This window comes from Bombus pascuorum, chromosome 11, assembly GCF_905332965.1.
Source record: "Bombus pascuorum chromosome 11, iyBomPasc1.1, whole genome shotgun sequence".
NCBI classification, from domain to species: Eukaryota; Metazoa; Arthropoda; class Insecta; order Hymenoptera; family Apidae; genus Bombus; species Bombus pascuorum.
The window spans coordinates 5,735,516-5,753,284 of record NC_083498.1 but is presented as its reverse complement, the minus strand read 5'-3'; the positions used below and the strand labels follow the sequence as shown (position 1 = coordinate 5,753,284).

At 37.8% G+C, this 17,769-nt stretch overlaps 1 protein-coding gene and 1 long non-coding RNA gene across 2 annotated transcripts in view; both read right to left on the bottom strand.

Moving 5' to 3' along the window:
• Positions 1-17,769, bottom strand: part of LOC132911628 (complexin) — a 330,756-nt gene that overhangs the window by 188,203 nt on the left and 124,784 nt on the right. The window contains exon 2 of the mRNA XM_060968358.1: positions 15,871-15,963. Within this exon, the coding sequence (XP_060824341.1) occupies positions 15,871-15,925 (55 nt within the window). The 5' untranslated portion in view covers positions 15,926-15,963. The remainder of the gene's footprint in view (positions 1-15,870; positions 15,964-17,769) is intronic.
• Positions 1-17,769, bottom strand: part of LOC132911631 (uncharacterized) — a 271,608-nt gene that overhangs the window by 188,203 nt on the left and 65,636 nt on the right. The window lies entirely within an intron of this gene.

Genomic DNA, 17,769 nt, shown 5'->3' with positions numbered 1-17,769 from the left:
AATGACGTATGAAATGTACTAGATTATACGATACAGAAGATACAATAGAATACCTCATGTAGATATAATCGAAAACAGAGCTATGAAATAGAAATTGACTAAATCGATGATCGAGAGATACGTGTACATTCAAAGAACATATTTAATTTTACTACATACATACACATACATACAATTAGCGAGCTTCCTATTACGATATGAGTTCTTTACAGTTTAAGGTTCCAGATGAAATAACAATTCTTAACAAGTTTAATAAATCTGACGATTCATCAAGAATCCTTTGATTTCCTCCGTGTCCTGATACTTATAGAATTCTGCACGCGCTATAGAACTTATGAGGAGATGCATATTTATATATGTCGAGTTGGATTAGTCATCTTTTCATTATACAATATAAATGATGGTTAATGATACAAATATGATTATTGCAGAATAAAGTTCACTAGTAATAAACAATTTCACTACACAATAATAAGTTCTCACTAAAGACTTATATTGTAATAACAATGATAACTTAGTCCCTAAATGAAGATAATAATAAATTCACAAGGTGATTATATGACTAATACAGAATTTGACAATTAATCGTGACGATAGATAGTCGAAATGCTAATGACAATAATCTTAGGTTCAATAACGAATACACGGTCAACAGGATAGCAAATGCGCTTACTTGTCAAAAGTCTAAGTGCAACTGAACTCATGTACTTTTCTATGTACCTCCCTGTACCTCTTGGATCAACTATATTTTTAAGGAGAGCCATACAACTATGACATACGACTGTTAGGTAAAAACGACCAGATGTGTCACTTCGAGTTCAAACCTACTGTCATAAATCTCGGGCAAACATAATCGGATTAAATTATAAATAACTACTACTAAGTTTTATTATTTAATTAATTAGCTATAATAAAAAGTCCAGACCAAAGTATTGGGGATTTTCCCAAAAATTCCAAAGGGAAGGCCCCGATGTTCTTTCATCTCCGACATATATATACCTATGAGCGATAATATATTTTTCAGCGACAAGCATAATTTTCACGATAATCTGTGAGTTATCGTACGAACCGAATAGAGTCGTCGCGTTGCGTAACTTTTAACGTGGCTAGGGGAGGACGAGAGGATCCTGCACAAAGCTGTAAAAGAAAGGAAAAGAGACGTAACTCCGCCGCGTGAAAAGCAAGAATTCGAGAAACGCGCGGTAAGCGTGTGCCGGAGAATTATACAAGAGGATTTTTACGAGAAAGCTGCGCTTTTATTCAGCGGCACGTAATTGTTCGCGCGAAATACGCAAAACGGCCGCGGTTTTTCGTTCGCCGCCTTCACGGTGGCAACGGTTGGTTACTTATTTTTAGACCGTGCACCACCTTACAACGACCCTACATTTTATCCGTGCCACGTCTAAAGCACGATCGATATGTTCGTGCGCGTCCAGCCGCGAAAACTCGGCCTCGAAATATCAGGCCGGCCTAAAAGGCCGCCAGTCTCCGTGCACAACTTTGTCCTGCAAAGATGGATGATTCGCTGTTTGAAGAAGACGTCCTGTAAATTCGTCGTGTTATCCAAAATCTGACCTCAGCTGTCCAAGGCTTGATCCTATCGACCAACAGGCGAATCAGTCGCTTGATCTTTCGACAAAGCTTTTCATTAGCTAACTAAATGATGGGTGTATTACATTTATTGTCGGTGCAACTTTTCTCAAATTTCAGTGCATCATGTGTTTTTTATAAAAACATCAGAGAAAACGCGTCTCTATCGATAATTGATCAAATAAAATGGTCCTCCTTCGGTGAAGTTATTTGGAAGTTCATAGCATGAAACTTTACACACGAACTTCCGTGCTTTGCTTCAACTTCATTCAAGTCCTAACATGAAAATACGTCCCAACTTAGATCCCATATCGTGCTCTACCGATATATTAGTGTACCTTTAAGTATATGCGCTCCTATTTAAAGTAGACAGATAAAAACGCGTTTCGCTCCTCTTTTGCTGGCGAAATTTTGTCGGTTCGTTTCTTTAGAATGCATGTTGGATGCCGCGACACGCAACATATCAGAAAGAATCTTCGAAATATTTGAGTTGACGTATCTTCATATGTTCCGTTTGATGTATTTGATTTGAGAAGTAAAATTGCATAAATAAATGTAATACGTACTAAGTAAACGTAATTAGTGTTCACAAATTACTATGCAATGACGTTCCATCTGATAGATCACAACAAATTGAAAAGGAGAAGCTCGCATTGAACAAACGGAGGAACGAATTAAGAAGTTGCGAGCGATAACAAGCGGCGTCTAATTGCCAAGCAAACGATCGGGCGGGCAAAGGCAGCGTTCGTTTTGTCGCGACAGTCGTAATTGAACGCAAACTCGTCTAATTACCCAAAGAGAAACGAGAGTAAGAGAAAGAAACAAGGATCGGGGCGCTGTCCTATCGAAGCATCGTCGGGAATTCTTGGCGACGAAGAACCACGTAAATGGAGTATCCGCGTGATTAATTCAGAACTCTCGGAGAACGGCGTGCTGGCATAAAGCGGCCCAGACACAAAAGCACAGCTTTTGTTCTTATTTAACGCGGCACAATCTCGAGATAAGGGTCACGGGTGCACAATGCGCGACCCCAAGAATTATTTCACTCTGCCTCCAACTTCTCGTCGTCTCTTGCACGCTCTCGTAGTAGCAAGGTTCTCGCGCGAGAAAAATAACTCCTCGCCACGAATAGTCATGTTGGAGTCTAAGCTCGAGGAACAACGAACGTACCTGTTGGAAAGAACGTACATTGTCGTTCATGTACATGTTTAGTCATTTTGTATTAGACATACGCGAATGTTAAAATATACAAATTAACGGCGAACTAGAAATTAGAAGCATCTTTCGGTATTTTCTTATATGACTAACGATAAATGACAAAAGAATGTTTGCAAAATAAGAAGCGTGAAAAGAGGACACAATTTTACAAAGTAGATTTATATTTGCTCAAAGCAATGAATAAATATCTATGATGCAATTATACGTTACATAGTAGATGACTCTTATGAATATGATGACAAAATTTTAGTGCAAGAGTTAATGATAAAAGTAAAATTTATAGAGTACAGATCTTATCTGCCTTGTTATTATCTTTCAAAAGAAATCAATCACAAGAACGTTAATCATTCTGTTGCACTTAAAATTGTGAATTTGTAAAAGACAAGTTTATAACTTGTAATCTACAACTTGTTCATTTACTAATATCCATTAGCTGGCAAATAATTGAGCAAACGAGACTAATAAGAATTAGATTAATAAGAAGAGGTGGAGTACCTGTCTTATACTCCGCCCTATTCGTACAAACAAGTTTCTATCATACCTAGTTTCCACACGAATAAGACTGGTTCCCGTGACTGTGTTTACTTTTTATGGAAACCGCGCCTCGTTTAATTACTCGAATAAAAACCATATCGTTCCGAGCACCGAGGCCAATTCGAAAATTAGTTTCGAGAGGTTGGTCGATGCGTTTCGATGCGGCGCGTGACGCTGAGCGCGAACGATCCGCGGGCAAGTTATTAAATTAACCTGTGACGGGTGCGCAAAACGAGCCGGAATAATTAAACGTCACTCACTGGCATCGGTAAATCATCGAGCAAATATAAAACAAACGGAACCGAAGTGCTGGTTACGCGTACGCGAAGCGACCACTGTTTAACCGCGATGCAACTGTCGATCTACCCTACGTATATACATACAGCGATATTTATGAACATAATCCCTCTCATGCTTCGTCGGTGATTTCTGTCGTTTAAACTCTTGACGAAGAGATTCGACGAATTTTTTCGCAGAAGGACACGCGACGCTTCTTCGTCAAATGATTTAAACCTTCAGACAATTCCAATTCTAAAGTACGTAACAATATACAGACTATAACTCGTTTAGATTTGAAAGTAAGATCAGTTGGACATGTTAAGATTTAGAAATACACAAAATGCACATTGTAACTATAAAACGCAAAACTACGAAAGATATTCAAAGTGAGTTACGCGTTTCGATATTTAATGGGTGAAATAAATCCTTGTGTGTGTTTTATTGTCTCAGTTATTAATAGAAATATGAAATTGCGCGAAGATTCGTAGTTCAATTGCACCGACAAGTTACTTTAGGACCAATTTGCCTCTTCGTAAAGAAACGCGGATAAACGAGATTTTACTGTAAAAAGAAGGCTTGATTCGGCCAGAAAATGTTTACAAGGAAGACAGGGGAAGGTATGTTCCTCTATCGGTGAATCGAGAAATTGGAAATGCTTTGGAGCGTGAGAACGAAGGTCGTATATCGAGAATGGGATATCGACGCGAGACTAAGCGCGTGCCGACGATTCAGCCTGTTCATCGATATCACCGCGCGACAAACAATCGTCCCAATTAATTATGCGCCTCGTGATTTATTCGAGGGCCGGTCTAGTCATTTCAACGAGCCATCACGGCGCAGCTGTCTCCCTGGCGCTGACACGAATGCACTTTCGAAAACGATGTACGATACCCACAGCCCGCGTGTCCACTCGCGTGTCCCGTTCAGCCGATTCCGTGACCAAAAAGTGGAAGCGGCGAGTCATACTGAACGTACAGCACATACTAAACGCGTGCATCATCCTTCATTTGCTTCAGTTTATCCAATAAACTCATTCACGGTTTCTTAACACGTCAAGTATTATTATTAGGCTGCGGTTCTTTATATAAGATAGGATTTTATGGTTCGCGTGAGGATAGCAGGAAATAATTTCTATGAAGGACAAACGTATTTCTTTTATAGAAGAATTGTATGTAAAACGAAATACCCAAAGATGAATTTTATGTACGATATCCGATGTGCTATTCAGTTTCTACCATTTTGTCCCAATACTTTTTTATATACGGGATATTTCGAGGTTGGATTCGATCTGTGGAGAAAGAAATGCATTTCCATTTAAGGAAACAATGTACATTGCACGTGTATCATTGGACTTACAAGAAAAACAAGATAGAGATGCGACAATTCTTTGTCAAATTTTTTTACGCCAAATCTTTTATCTGTTTTTTTTTTTTCGTATCATTTTTTAACTGCACTAAAAATATGCTATGACTTGGAACGGTTGCGTTGGTTCACTTTATGTGGAAATTAAAATGTTCGCCATTCGTTGATTTTAAATTTCATCCTGTCCTCTCTAAACTAAACTAAATCATATAAAATGAGTCATTTCGCGAGCTTATCGTTCTGCGTTCGTAAAATATTTTCGAAGAGTATAGAAACACAGACACGATCCTAGTCTACAACCATGTATGGAACTTATTGCATGAAATATAAAGCTTTCATTAATTAATGTACATCCTACAAGGTTCGCATCGATTCTCAATCTTCGTACAATCGCTCGAACAATTAAAATTCAATTCACTGCGGGTCATTTCTATTCTCTTGTTCTTTATCGATCGCCGAAGAAGAACCGAGGGGCAAAGAAGAGAAAGACAACGTTGGAAAATAGTTTAGAATGGGGGCGGAATAAGTCGCGGAAAAGTTTGTTGGTCGGCTCGTAGTCTTTTGTTTTCTGGCCTTTGTTCGGTCGTAGGAAAACTCTGGAAAAAGATGTGGACTGGTCGCATCGTAAATAGAGTTCACGTGGGAGTTGGTTTAAATCGCACGACGATCATTCTACCGCGTTTCCCACGAAACGCGCGGAACACATTGGTCGACCAGCATCGCAGCTACGCTCTGGCTAGTTTCAACCGCAGCCTGGAGCCGCCATAGTTCAACCCCTGCCCATCGGCCCAGATGCGATCCGGGATACGGCGAGATAATTGATGCAACGACGTGCAGCCTGGCCAAGTGGAACGCGCGACAATCGGCTCGTTAATTAGTTTTCTTCTTGCTATCGAATCATTGGTGACTTAAGATCGTCGCTCATCTTCCCTTAACATATCGGCTGACACGTGAATTTTATTTACTTTGCCTTTGGGACCACAATAAATTGAAATATATTACATTATAATTAAATTGCTAACTTTTGTGCAAAATTATATCTTCATGGGGTGAACTGAAGAAATACGCTAATTTGTATATTTTATACATACAGTTTCATATGAAGAATATGGAAAGAGAACAAGGAATGTCACAAGATACCTTTATTAAGAAAATTCAGTATTGATATTTTATTCCACTAGACAATGAACGATATTCCATGAATTTAACTGTATAATGATTAACAAAATATTAATTATTTTGATCTGTGTTTTATTGCAGCGTATAGTGGACGTTCCTTGTATTTGTCAAGTACGCCAAATCTTTAATTTTATGTTGAGGGAACGTCTTGAACATAAACTAACATTATAAATATTACAACGATAATGTCACGGCGATAGATGTTCTTGAAATATTCAAAGGCATGAGGAAAAGTTATGTTCAAAAAGTAAAGTTGCAAGGTAATGAAACATAGAAAAGCGAAAATTAATACAACCAACGAAGAGATACTGTGAACAAACAGCAGAACGATTGGCATAAGAGGTCATAGAGAAGAGGAGTGGCAATATGCGCATGAGCGGTATTTATGGTGGCTGGATACGAAGATAATTATCTCTAGTATTATAAATCACGCAAATGGTATGCAAATGCCAGTGAATTGTTTCGATTCAAAACGAATGTGCGCAACGGTCATCATTATCGATGGTTTATTGGTTGCGTTAATATTCTATTCCTGCTTATGGGCTGCCTACGTTTTCTAGGCTTATTTCATTCTCTCTGTTTTCTTTGTGGCTTTGTCAACAACTTCCAAATAACTGAAAAGCGAAATAGCTTATAAACGGACACTCTAGTCGTTCTATAATAACGGTATGCAAATTTTATTAAACTACATATACGAATTAAGGATAGATTAGTGTTTAATTCCCGTTACTATTAGATAATTGACGCCACGAACTGATCGATCCCCTTATTTCTATTACGATAACAGGGATGGTTTAATTGAGTATACTCTGAATTAACACGTATAAATTAATGTTTATTCCAACAACTTTGTAAAGAAGATAGTTACGCTGTTGCGTATGTACAAGTTAAGTAAGTGATTGATCTAAGGGTAGAAACCCGGTGAAGATATATTGACTATTCTACCGATGAAGAATAAGTGATGTTTAGTGACGATGCTGTTTCGGAGGAAAGTTAGTGGTTGATGTGTCTAGCGCACGGGACCATCGGATTTGTTGATGACAATTTTGGTTAGGAAAGTGAGGGCAGTAGACATTGCTTCTGATTGGATAATAAGAAGAAGTTGGTGGACTAGCATCGTACATGAGAAAAACTAACTTTCCCGTGTCTTCTCGTAGTAAACAATAAACTTTAGAAAACGATTTGGTAAAAAGATCTTTGTTCTAGATCTTTAGCTAGAAAATTCCTGAGATTTATGGTAGGTCCTTAAGACTATTGAGGGTACGCGGTAAGGTCTAGGTAGAGTGTCGCCAGACGTAACAATTAGTAATGGGATTCAACACTTACTATGTTTTTATGAAATCATTAGACTATAATATTAATACATTTGCTATTTAATCATCAACTGATCGTATTAACATCAAAAGTATTTTTATCAATTTAGAAGGCTGTTTTTAATTTGTTTTATAATCAGATTGCGGATTCTTATTCTCATACGCAAGATTTAAGAACTTGCAGAATATACGAAAATATAAAAAATACTCAAAGCGAAGTAATTCTTACTTTCTTCAATAAGAGAAATAAATCTTTATGTAAGTCCCACTTTCTTATTCCTATTAATAAAAATACGTTATATTTATGACTCAAAGATTAAAGAACCTAAAGGTACAGAATTCCACAATAAGATTTAGTCAATTACGAATGGCAATTTCACCATTGCATACATTCAAAAATCAATTTAATCGAGTTATAATATACCATTATACGTAACTATGATGGTAATCGATAATGTACCATAAAATCGTTACAGTTTGATTCGTCTGTAATTTAGAAATTAAAATTCTGCTTGCCAAAAACAAACAAAGTATCCAGACACGTTTGAGCAGTAGTTTAGGTCGATAATATGTGCGCCTTCGTAGGCAGAAGTCGCGAGGTTTCTCAAGCATGGAATATACGGAAAGCATGGTTCAAGAACAGGACGAGCGTAAAGGATTAAATAATATTTGCGTTCGTATATAGGAGAAAACCCGGCGGAAGTTAGGTCCGGCAACGAAGTCGCTAATAGCGCTCAAAGGATTTGCGAGAGGATTACGGTGAACATCGTGGCGAAGTTTCTTCAATCCCAAACATAACAAACTTCTTTCGATGAGTCTCTCTATTCGCGCTGGAAATTCGAAAATTAGAGCGCTCGGCTATTTCGAAAGTTTTCTCGAAAGAGCGGCGTAAAGGTTGTTACTTATCTAACAGCATAATGTATAAACACCATTAAACTAGATTTGAGATATTCACAACCGTTGTCCACTTAGCATTACAATATCAAACCAACAATTTTCTGCTTTCCATGCATTCGTGTCGCTTGCCATACAAACAAAAATTAAAATGAATACGTTGCCTGGCATACGGTGGTCATAGGTGAGTCATATATCACAAAATTTTTCAGAACCAGTAAAGAAAGATAAATTTTCAACAATATGAACGATTTACGGTGGCTACAAAAAAGGTGTTCGTGTATATCTTTATTATCCAATGAAACTTAATTAAAAAAAGACATGTTCTATATTTCACTTCCATAGCACCAAATTTTTCTAATCGCAAGAAGATACCATACATGCTACGAGATTTATTATAGTCGAATCTAATTAACTAATGTATCAGTGTAATAATAAATACGGAGATGTATAAATATTTTTTACAACCACTGGAGAATTAGAAAAAAATGCACAAATATGACAATAATAATATTTCGCAAAAATGAAACGTTACGATATAGCGCGAGTATATTTCAATCTGTTGCAGCTCTCAGGACAAAATATACGAAATTCGCGTGCAGTGTTAAGAGTAGCTATTAATTGAATCGTGCAAGAGGGAAATCTTGATGCTCTTCGTGCCAATCTATTCTCTTCATAGCAATTCGACATAAATCGAGGTTAAAAGCCGATAGGTGTTCGCAGTTGGGAATATCAACGATTTCAAGTGGAATCGTTCCACGCAGATAAATCCGCCGCGAATGGGATTATTGCGCTCCTTCGAACCGCGAATCCGGTCGAATCTATAAAGACAACGAGTACCGTGAAATAGGGAGATTTCCCGAGGAAACGCCGAATTTTCTGGTGACAGATATCTTGCGCATCCTAGAAAGTAACACGATCCACCATATTTCCAGTAAACTCATCGTTTCGCCCCATTTCACCCTGTGACATCTGTTTATCATGCGAAGCCATTTTGACCCCAGCCCTGTGTGTTCCAAGACAGAAAATGCATCTCGAGGAATGCATAGAGAATTTGAGGGGAAGCTACATCACCTCTGAACGTCGAAGACCAAAGCCATTCGGTCGACTTCCAACAAGCAACCGCACAGCAGCGTAGGTCGCGGTCGATCGATCCACGGGATTTCAATTAACCGGCTGACCGAGGAAAAACCTGCAGCAGTTTGGATGCTCCGGAGCATAGGGGGAGGGGTGCTGGGAAAGGAGGCCAGCAGAGGAATTTATATATGAGCCGGTTAAAAGCCACATTAATCAATTCCACAAATTGGAAAGTACAGGAAAGTGATGATGTTACGAACACTGGTTTTTAATTTTATCTCGCGGTTTACCATTATTTATCATACGACATTTTACCATAATTTAACCTAGAATTTTACGTTGTGTATCACAATTTACTTTAGAATTCACCACTTTTATGTCTTCTTTGTGCGTTGAGTGAAATTTTGGAAGTAAGTATTTGTTTCTGGAAAATTGAATATCAATTGTATTTAACGAAATTGAAAAATCAGTTTGAAGACTTTTATGTGCATATCGTACGTGTTCCATAAAACATTTTGAAATTTCATTAGCACTGTAATAGGACACGACTGTCAGGATTATATTGATGAAATCTGAAACCTTATAGAAAGTTAATATTCGAACCTAATTGCGATGCACTGCTGTTCGTCGTTATTGTTCACGCTTTCCCTGATACTCAGTTTAATTCATACATCTCTGCTCTTTCTGTCACCCTCCTTGCTTAATCTCTTTTCCCCTATCACCCCTTTTTCTTACACATCGTATAACAGGTTTTTATTCAACGCCCTTCTATCAATTTTTTCCCTCCTTATCCACTCGATGATCTTCTTCCTCGAAAAGATCCTTTATTCTAACGTTTCTTCTAACACTTTTTCCCCCTTTTGACTCTTCTATCATTTCTCCTCCTCTTCGCTCTTAGCTCACCCTATATATGTTCTCACCCCAGTGTCCTATCTTGCATTCAGGTCATCTCCAAACTAATTGCCATTCGATTCATCCACTCTTTGAAGCTTGGCGAAAGTTTCCCACCGCATTTCCCGTTAAACCCCGTCGCACCCCCGAACAAACCACTGGGGGTTTCCGGCACTTGGAACTTCCGTCTCTGTTCCTCTTCACTCCGCTTTGCTTTACACCGTGACGGACAAACTGTGATAATTGCTAGGGAAACGGTTAAGAACCGTGATTCATTCAGAGTGAACCTGTCAATGGTATCGAGATGAACTATTTATATATTTTTGAAGAATTATTGCTATTTATCGAAATTGAAAAGTATTCTAAATATCGCTTTACCTCGAGAGAGTTTTTAATGTCGAAAGGCATCGACGGTTCTTGTTATCGGATTTTATATCTCAAAGTATAAACTAACCGAGTCGAGAGTAAAAGAGGTGAAAATAAAAAATATTCGTTTGGAGAATATATTTGTGTTGAGAAATGAAAAAAGAAAAGGTAGTGAAAACGAAGGAAATTAAATTGCCAGGTTTATTTGAGATAGAAGATAAAAGAATATTAATTTGGACAATTTATTTGAGATGGAAAATAAAAAAGGGAATGATAATAAAAATTAAGAATATTCATTTGGCGGATTCATTCGAGATAAAGGATAAGAGAATGTTAATTTGTAGAATTTATTTCAAACGAAAAATAAAAGAGAAGGAAACGATGAAAATCGAGAATATTAGTTTGGGGAATTTATTGGAGATAAAAGATCAAAAAAAGTACGCGAAAGCCAGCAACATTAATTTCCAGAATTTAGTCGAGAAGAATCGAAAAGAATCCATTGGGATTTCGATCTGTAATCTGGGATTGCAAGAGGAGCAATCTACGCGATTACCAGTCTCAACTCTTGAAATTGGGTTTGTTTTCTATACACTTCTACAAGAGACCACTATTACAAGAAACATTTGCTGATGCGTTTTAACCGACCACGTAGAAGGATCGTACGAAAACGTTGAATCACCCGACTAGGAATTCGATATATCTACTTCTATGTATAATGGTGGACATTGGAAGAGCGGGTGAGTAAAAATAAGTGGAAGAAGTCGCGGTATCGAGATGGTAGGAGGTTGGAAAAGCCACGAGATGGGAAGAAGGATGGATTGATCGCGTCCAAGTGAGTTAAGCTTTACCCGAAGAAAGATTCGAGGTCGGGGCTGGTTCGTTTGACGAAGGTCCCCATTTTCCCATTACGGATTCCCCGTGATACGGTTCGTTCCCGTGGCGTTCGCGGAGGCTAAAACTTTCCCTTAATGACACAAGTTTTATTGCGGGCCATCGTTCAACCTGCCAGCAAGCCGACAAGCCAGCTGGCGACGCGTCGGCTCCCGGCCTACGCTCTGCTCCTCTTCAATTCCCGCTCTAACTAGCCAACTTGTAATTGTAACTGGAATAACAACGATCGAGTGTCCCGTTCGCAGAGCGACGTTTCCTCTGGCCACGCGAAATGCGCATGGTAGAATCCGCGGAAAATTAAACTGGCCCACTGAAATACGGATTCAGCGTTCTTTCGGCGAAAAAGATCGAGATGAGTATTCTCTGTGCCAGGATCATCTTTATGAGGAAGGAACTTTTATCGTCTGCTGCCAGGATTTAAAGCTCGGTCACGTGCGTGCTGATTCGATAAATACATTTAAAAAGAGACTGTTATATAGACATACGAGTAAGTGTCTAAAATTTATTACAATTTATTACATATAATGATGATGGTGATAAGTAACGCACATATTAATTACTCGTTAATTACTCATAATACAACATACATAACATACACATTTTAATGAATGTTATGACTGGCAGCGTTTCTAGAAGAAATTGGAACGGCATGCAATCCCACTGGACACCTCGCCAACGTCCAGCAATAGCCATAATCAAAAGCGTCTGAACGTTTATGGTAACTGCCTCGAGCAACTATCATAATTGTAGGAGTCAGAGGTGATTTGCATTCATTCATTAATGCCTGTATAAATTTAGCATAGTAGAAGCTTGGTTATTCGAAACATCGGTTAGCCCGGTAAATATCGTGGATATTCGTTCGTCTGTGAGACACAAGCTTGAATATTGCAACGTTCCCGGATCGTCCTTATAATCTCTGCTTTTTATTTTCTCCAGAAGCGTAAAGTTTGGTTCAAGTAACGTATTTCTTTTCAGTTTCAGCTAAAGTTAACGTTTAATTAGTATCTACGTTTAATTCATCCGATTGTAAAGAGTATATATACGCGAACGAAATTACTAACATTAAGAAACATATGTATAATTGAAATTGTACAATTATTGTTACAATTTTTATATTTTTATATATTTATCTTCTGTTGAAGCGTGCCTAAATCTTCCTAATACTTTCTGCATACACGGACATTTTTCTCCAAATTTCTTCATTCAATATGATCAGCAACTTCTTGAAAAATTTCATCGGAAAATGTGCCGTTCAATTTAATTTGTGAAAGGAGCTCGTATGACCTAGAAGGTAAGAGGGATTGAAGGAGAAGAGATTGGAACTATGCGGGCGATTAATCGCAAACCGATGAAATTATTAGCTTTGAAATTTGATTTGCCGCTACCGATTATCATCAAGCTGGATAACAAAATTAGTCGCGAATGATATAATCGATCGACGTTGGAACGCTGCATAGGAATTTTCGAGAACTCGATGGCACTTACAGATGTTTTAATCAAATGCATGTCTGCTCTGGTCATTCGCTTTAATCTCGCTATTGCACGATTAATAGCGTGATATTTAGCCACATCTGCTTCTGTCTTTCGAGATAAAGCACCGATGGAAAAGCATCGTGTTAGAGTCGTCAACTATGACCAACTCGACTTTAATGCAGTACATTATTCCGTATAATCGGAAACGTCGGGAGTCCGGCCACGTTTGTCGAGCTTATTAACGTCGCTGGCTCGCTTTGCTTCGCGGCCAAGCTTTTTATACACGTCGCTGACACAGTTACGTGAACAGCATTAAACCAGCGAAGCAACCGGGTAAAGATTCTATTTCGAGTATTATCAGTCGCTTGAGTACGCGTTAAGAAACGATTCTTTTAACTCGGATCGATAAAGTTAAAAATATTTATATACAAGGTGTCCTGTTAATCGCAGCGTAATCGGCAAGCAGGTGATTCTAAGTGAAAATATGAATCGGAAATATGGAATACAATCTTTTCGTGTGGTCCTTCGTTTTCGAAGAAATCGAATCGAATCGTTTCTTTGTTAACTACATCGTGATTGATGGTGCGCGCTGTAAAGTATGGTTATTTGTGTCGGAAGAACATTTGAATCGAGCTAAGTAATCGTCGAATCCGATTGCGAACAATTTCTATGCCATCTACGTTTGATAACAGAATATATCGCGTACTTACATTGACGACTCGGTAAACACAGTTTTCTAAGAAGATATCACCTCTACTCGTCAAAAGGAAAGTTTGTTGAGCTAATGTTAATATTCTCGTTTGTAATTATCAGAATTCAATTGCCTGTGTATATTAATTTATCTTCGCAGATTACTTTCTTCTTTAGAGTATTTCCCTTAGAGTATATATCATTCAATGTAACGTACGTATATTCCGTAACGTATGTAAAAGCTATATAATAATTATATAGCACCTTTCGGTTGGCTTAAACAGAAGCTTACTATATTTTTTGATATTTTCTGTTGCTGGGCCTAAAGCAGGCGATATTTCCTCGTTCTGCCGTTATTACAAAAAAGATCAATGACGTTTCATGACATGTAACGAGTTTCGTTATTCTGTGTAGAGTTAAAGATTGAATTTTAAGGTGTGGGAATTTAGGTGAATCAAATAACCTTACCGTACTACATATACATCAGGGAAACGAAGGCGTAAGCAAATCATTTTTTTTTCCCCATAGTCGCCGATCCACAGGGGGCGTACGGTGCTTCGTCATTTGCTCTAATGCTTTCTTCCTTCCTGCTTCGTGCGAGCGATCAATCTTAATTCGCGTGCTAAATTACCGACCGAAAGACTGATGTTCCCTTACCGAAGAAATATATTAAGACGCGGTGAAACGGTGCTTTTCGCGTGGCCGAGCGATGAAACGGCACTTTCCGATCTCACGTTTGCACCATTAATTCGTCACGATCGCGAAACCAAGCCAACCATCGCTTATTATTGCTGTTTTATATCGTTTGGAAAAGGAACGGTCTGTCGATCGGTAATACGAGTACGATGATCATCAGTAGAAGGAACATACGATAGAACCCTCGTACGTGTTCATCTTTATCGCATTTATCATCCACCCCTCTTTGGAATGTTCTCATAATTGCAAATTCCGTTCCCAATTTTTCCCGTAAGTGGGTTATGAAAGTATTTCAACCTTCTATGAATATGTCAGGTTGTTCGGAAAATTCGAAAGGAATTTTAAGAAAGATTTAAGTAGAATCAGACTTTCTGTCATTTATAATTTCACGAGTCTTTTTTCTTTGAAAATTATTTCGTCTTTTTTCGTTGCTTCAATGAAATCATTTCATTTCTTGTCTTCCATGCCTTTGACATAAGTTTTGTAAGGATCAGGATAAATAATATGAGATTACGACATATTTGGTGAATGAGACAGATGGAGCAGAACATATGTCAGCTACGATTTCTTTCAAAATTTCTTTCATGTACATTCGATGTTCCTCGCTGAAAAAGAAGGACACGGTTTCCCTTTATTTCTCTTCGATGTTCAGCCAAAAGCTGTAGGTATTTGTTCAAATATTTCGATATTTAATAGGAATTTGTAATGGAAACCTCACGAACGTTTTCGAATTACGTAGTATTATGTGTATTACGTAAAACAGTTTGTTTCATAAATAATTGATAATAGTTAATAATTCTCAGAATGATACTAGCTAACTTTAATGCATTTATTATCCATTCCAGTTTGGAATGTATTCATGAATGCAAATTTTGTTGCCTATTTATTCCATATAGTTTATTAAAGTATTTAAATAAAATATTTTGCCTGGTAAATAATTAATAATAATTACCAATTAGTAAAATGTTATCTATCTTTCACGAGTCGCGTTATATTTTAAAAGACCTCTGCCCGAGATATTTCCAGACTTGATTCAATGAAACAAGATGTCTTCTCGTTTCGCGGTCGATCGCTTCCGAATCAAGCGTTCTTCGTTAATTCGGTTTCTTGGTCGCGTGAAACGGAGATCAACGATTTCCGCGCGTGAATTACTAAATTGCCTGTCAGTCAGGCCATTGTAATTGCATTCAGTCGTCTAACGTAGCAATTGCTCGTCTCAATTCCCCGATCTGCTTCCCCGTTTCTTTTATTCCGTAAAAAGCGTTGCGATGATTGAAGAGTTTCGTGTTGTAAAAGTTACGCGATTGGTAGTTAATTACTTGCCCCAGAAAATTATATATCAAGGAAATTCTAGAAGGCCAGAAGAAAACGAGGCAATTGTAGAAGAAAAAGAATTTTCCGATGTATAAAAACTCACCTTTAACTGCGTTCAGCTTGTTGCCGACCATCTGCTTCGCCACGAAGGCTGCCATTTTGCTTCTTGTTGTTCAACACTCGGCAAAAACCAGATCTGCAACAAAAGTTTTTTTTAGTATTGGAATTTGGATATATAGGATTGATTGAAATTTTCATTGTTTTTCGTATTTCTATCTTTATTTTTTTTTTTTTTTTTTTGAGGAGAGAATCCCTCAGAGAGTTTTAAAACACTTTGCATCGAATCATAAGTTTGTACGCTAATATTTTAAAGAATTTAAAAATACACGCCTTTCAATTTTTTAATGAAAAATACAAATTTATGAAGAAGCGAGATAAATTAGTTAGCAGTTGATTACACGTATGTATATAAACTGTAGATCATTACGCGTTTAAGAGAAATTAAAAGGAGTGAGAACAAGGAATTGCAATTTCGCCAGGCAAGCAACGAAGGTCTAACAATAACGTGCGGAATGTATGAAACACGCAAAAATATAAAAAATATTCAAAGTGAGATACTTGTTATAAGATTTAACAGGCGAAATAAATTTGTATGTATTCAAGTTCCATTTCTTTATTTATATTGCAAAAAGTATGAAATTCGCTTAAAAATCTGCAGTGTAATTACACAGAAAGATATTACGTGAAAGTAAAAAGAATAGCGAAAATGAGAATAACACTGTATGTGATCTTTTAAGAAGACACCAACTTATTAGTTTCAAGTTATTACTTACAACTTCAAGCAGACGATTTATATTGCTCAACCTAATATTTTCCGTCGAAGAGAAAAATATCGGAGAAACGTGAGGACAAAAATTTGTTGCACTAACGTCTCTTTTAAAATACAGCAGAGATAATAGCCCGGGGTGGCGTTTATATATATATATATATGGTGAAATCTCTTTGGCCAAAGGGATAACCATTTCGGGTAATAACATTATATGGTTTCAGCTCGTAAATCCTTTTTATGACGTCATGGGAAGTAATACCGGCGTTCGATTCGATTTGAAGTTCTGGCAAGTGGTCGCGTAATATAACGGCGGAAAGACGATTTTTTCGAAGGAATGGCATACCCGCCGCGTGCGTCCGCGAGAATTTGCCACGGTTTGTTAAAGAGAACGAGCCGATAGTCAAGGAATCGGCTTTTCGATAAAACGATTCTACCACACATTCGAATAAAACGTCGAAAAATATCCTGAGTCGAACGAGAGCGAGAGATGCCGCCCACTTGCCCATAGGAAGCTGCTTTTATCGTCTGAAACCAAGAAAGAAACGACACCGCGATCCGCGAATAATTTCCAAGCGGTAGCTTGGAAATAAGAAAGCAATGGGATTTCTCTCGTTCCTTCGGGCGTTCGATACAAGTATGGAAATAAATGTCGCGGAACAAGTACGGATCTCCTCTTCGCGTTGGACAGAAGAACGCTATCTTTTTGTCATTTTTTGTTTGTCCGCCATGTAGGAAAAATTTGTAAAAACTCGCGTAAATAGCAAGACAAAGCTACAAGTACGTGGCGTTATTTATTTTTACGATTAATTGAGGAACCTTGCAGCCATTTGTCAATTACATTCATTAAATCATCTGTTTAAACACGAATTTACTACAAGACACGTACGCTCTTCAATGACTTGTAGATGTTCGTGTGTTTTCGAGCGTTTCGATTTTATCTTCGATAGTTTTCCGTCATGTACCATAGCGTTTTGACGATAAATAGGCAAGTTACACGAGGAAATATACTAACAGCAACTATTTGAAGTACATTTCGAAAGTTCGAATATTTTCATCTTCGTATTGAGTCGCAGGTTGTAATTTCTACTCTTCGTCGAAGCGTTATCGTTCAACTGAAATAAGAGTTCGATTGGTAATGCAAGCGTTTTTACGCAAAGCGAGACGATCATTCGA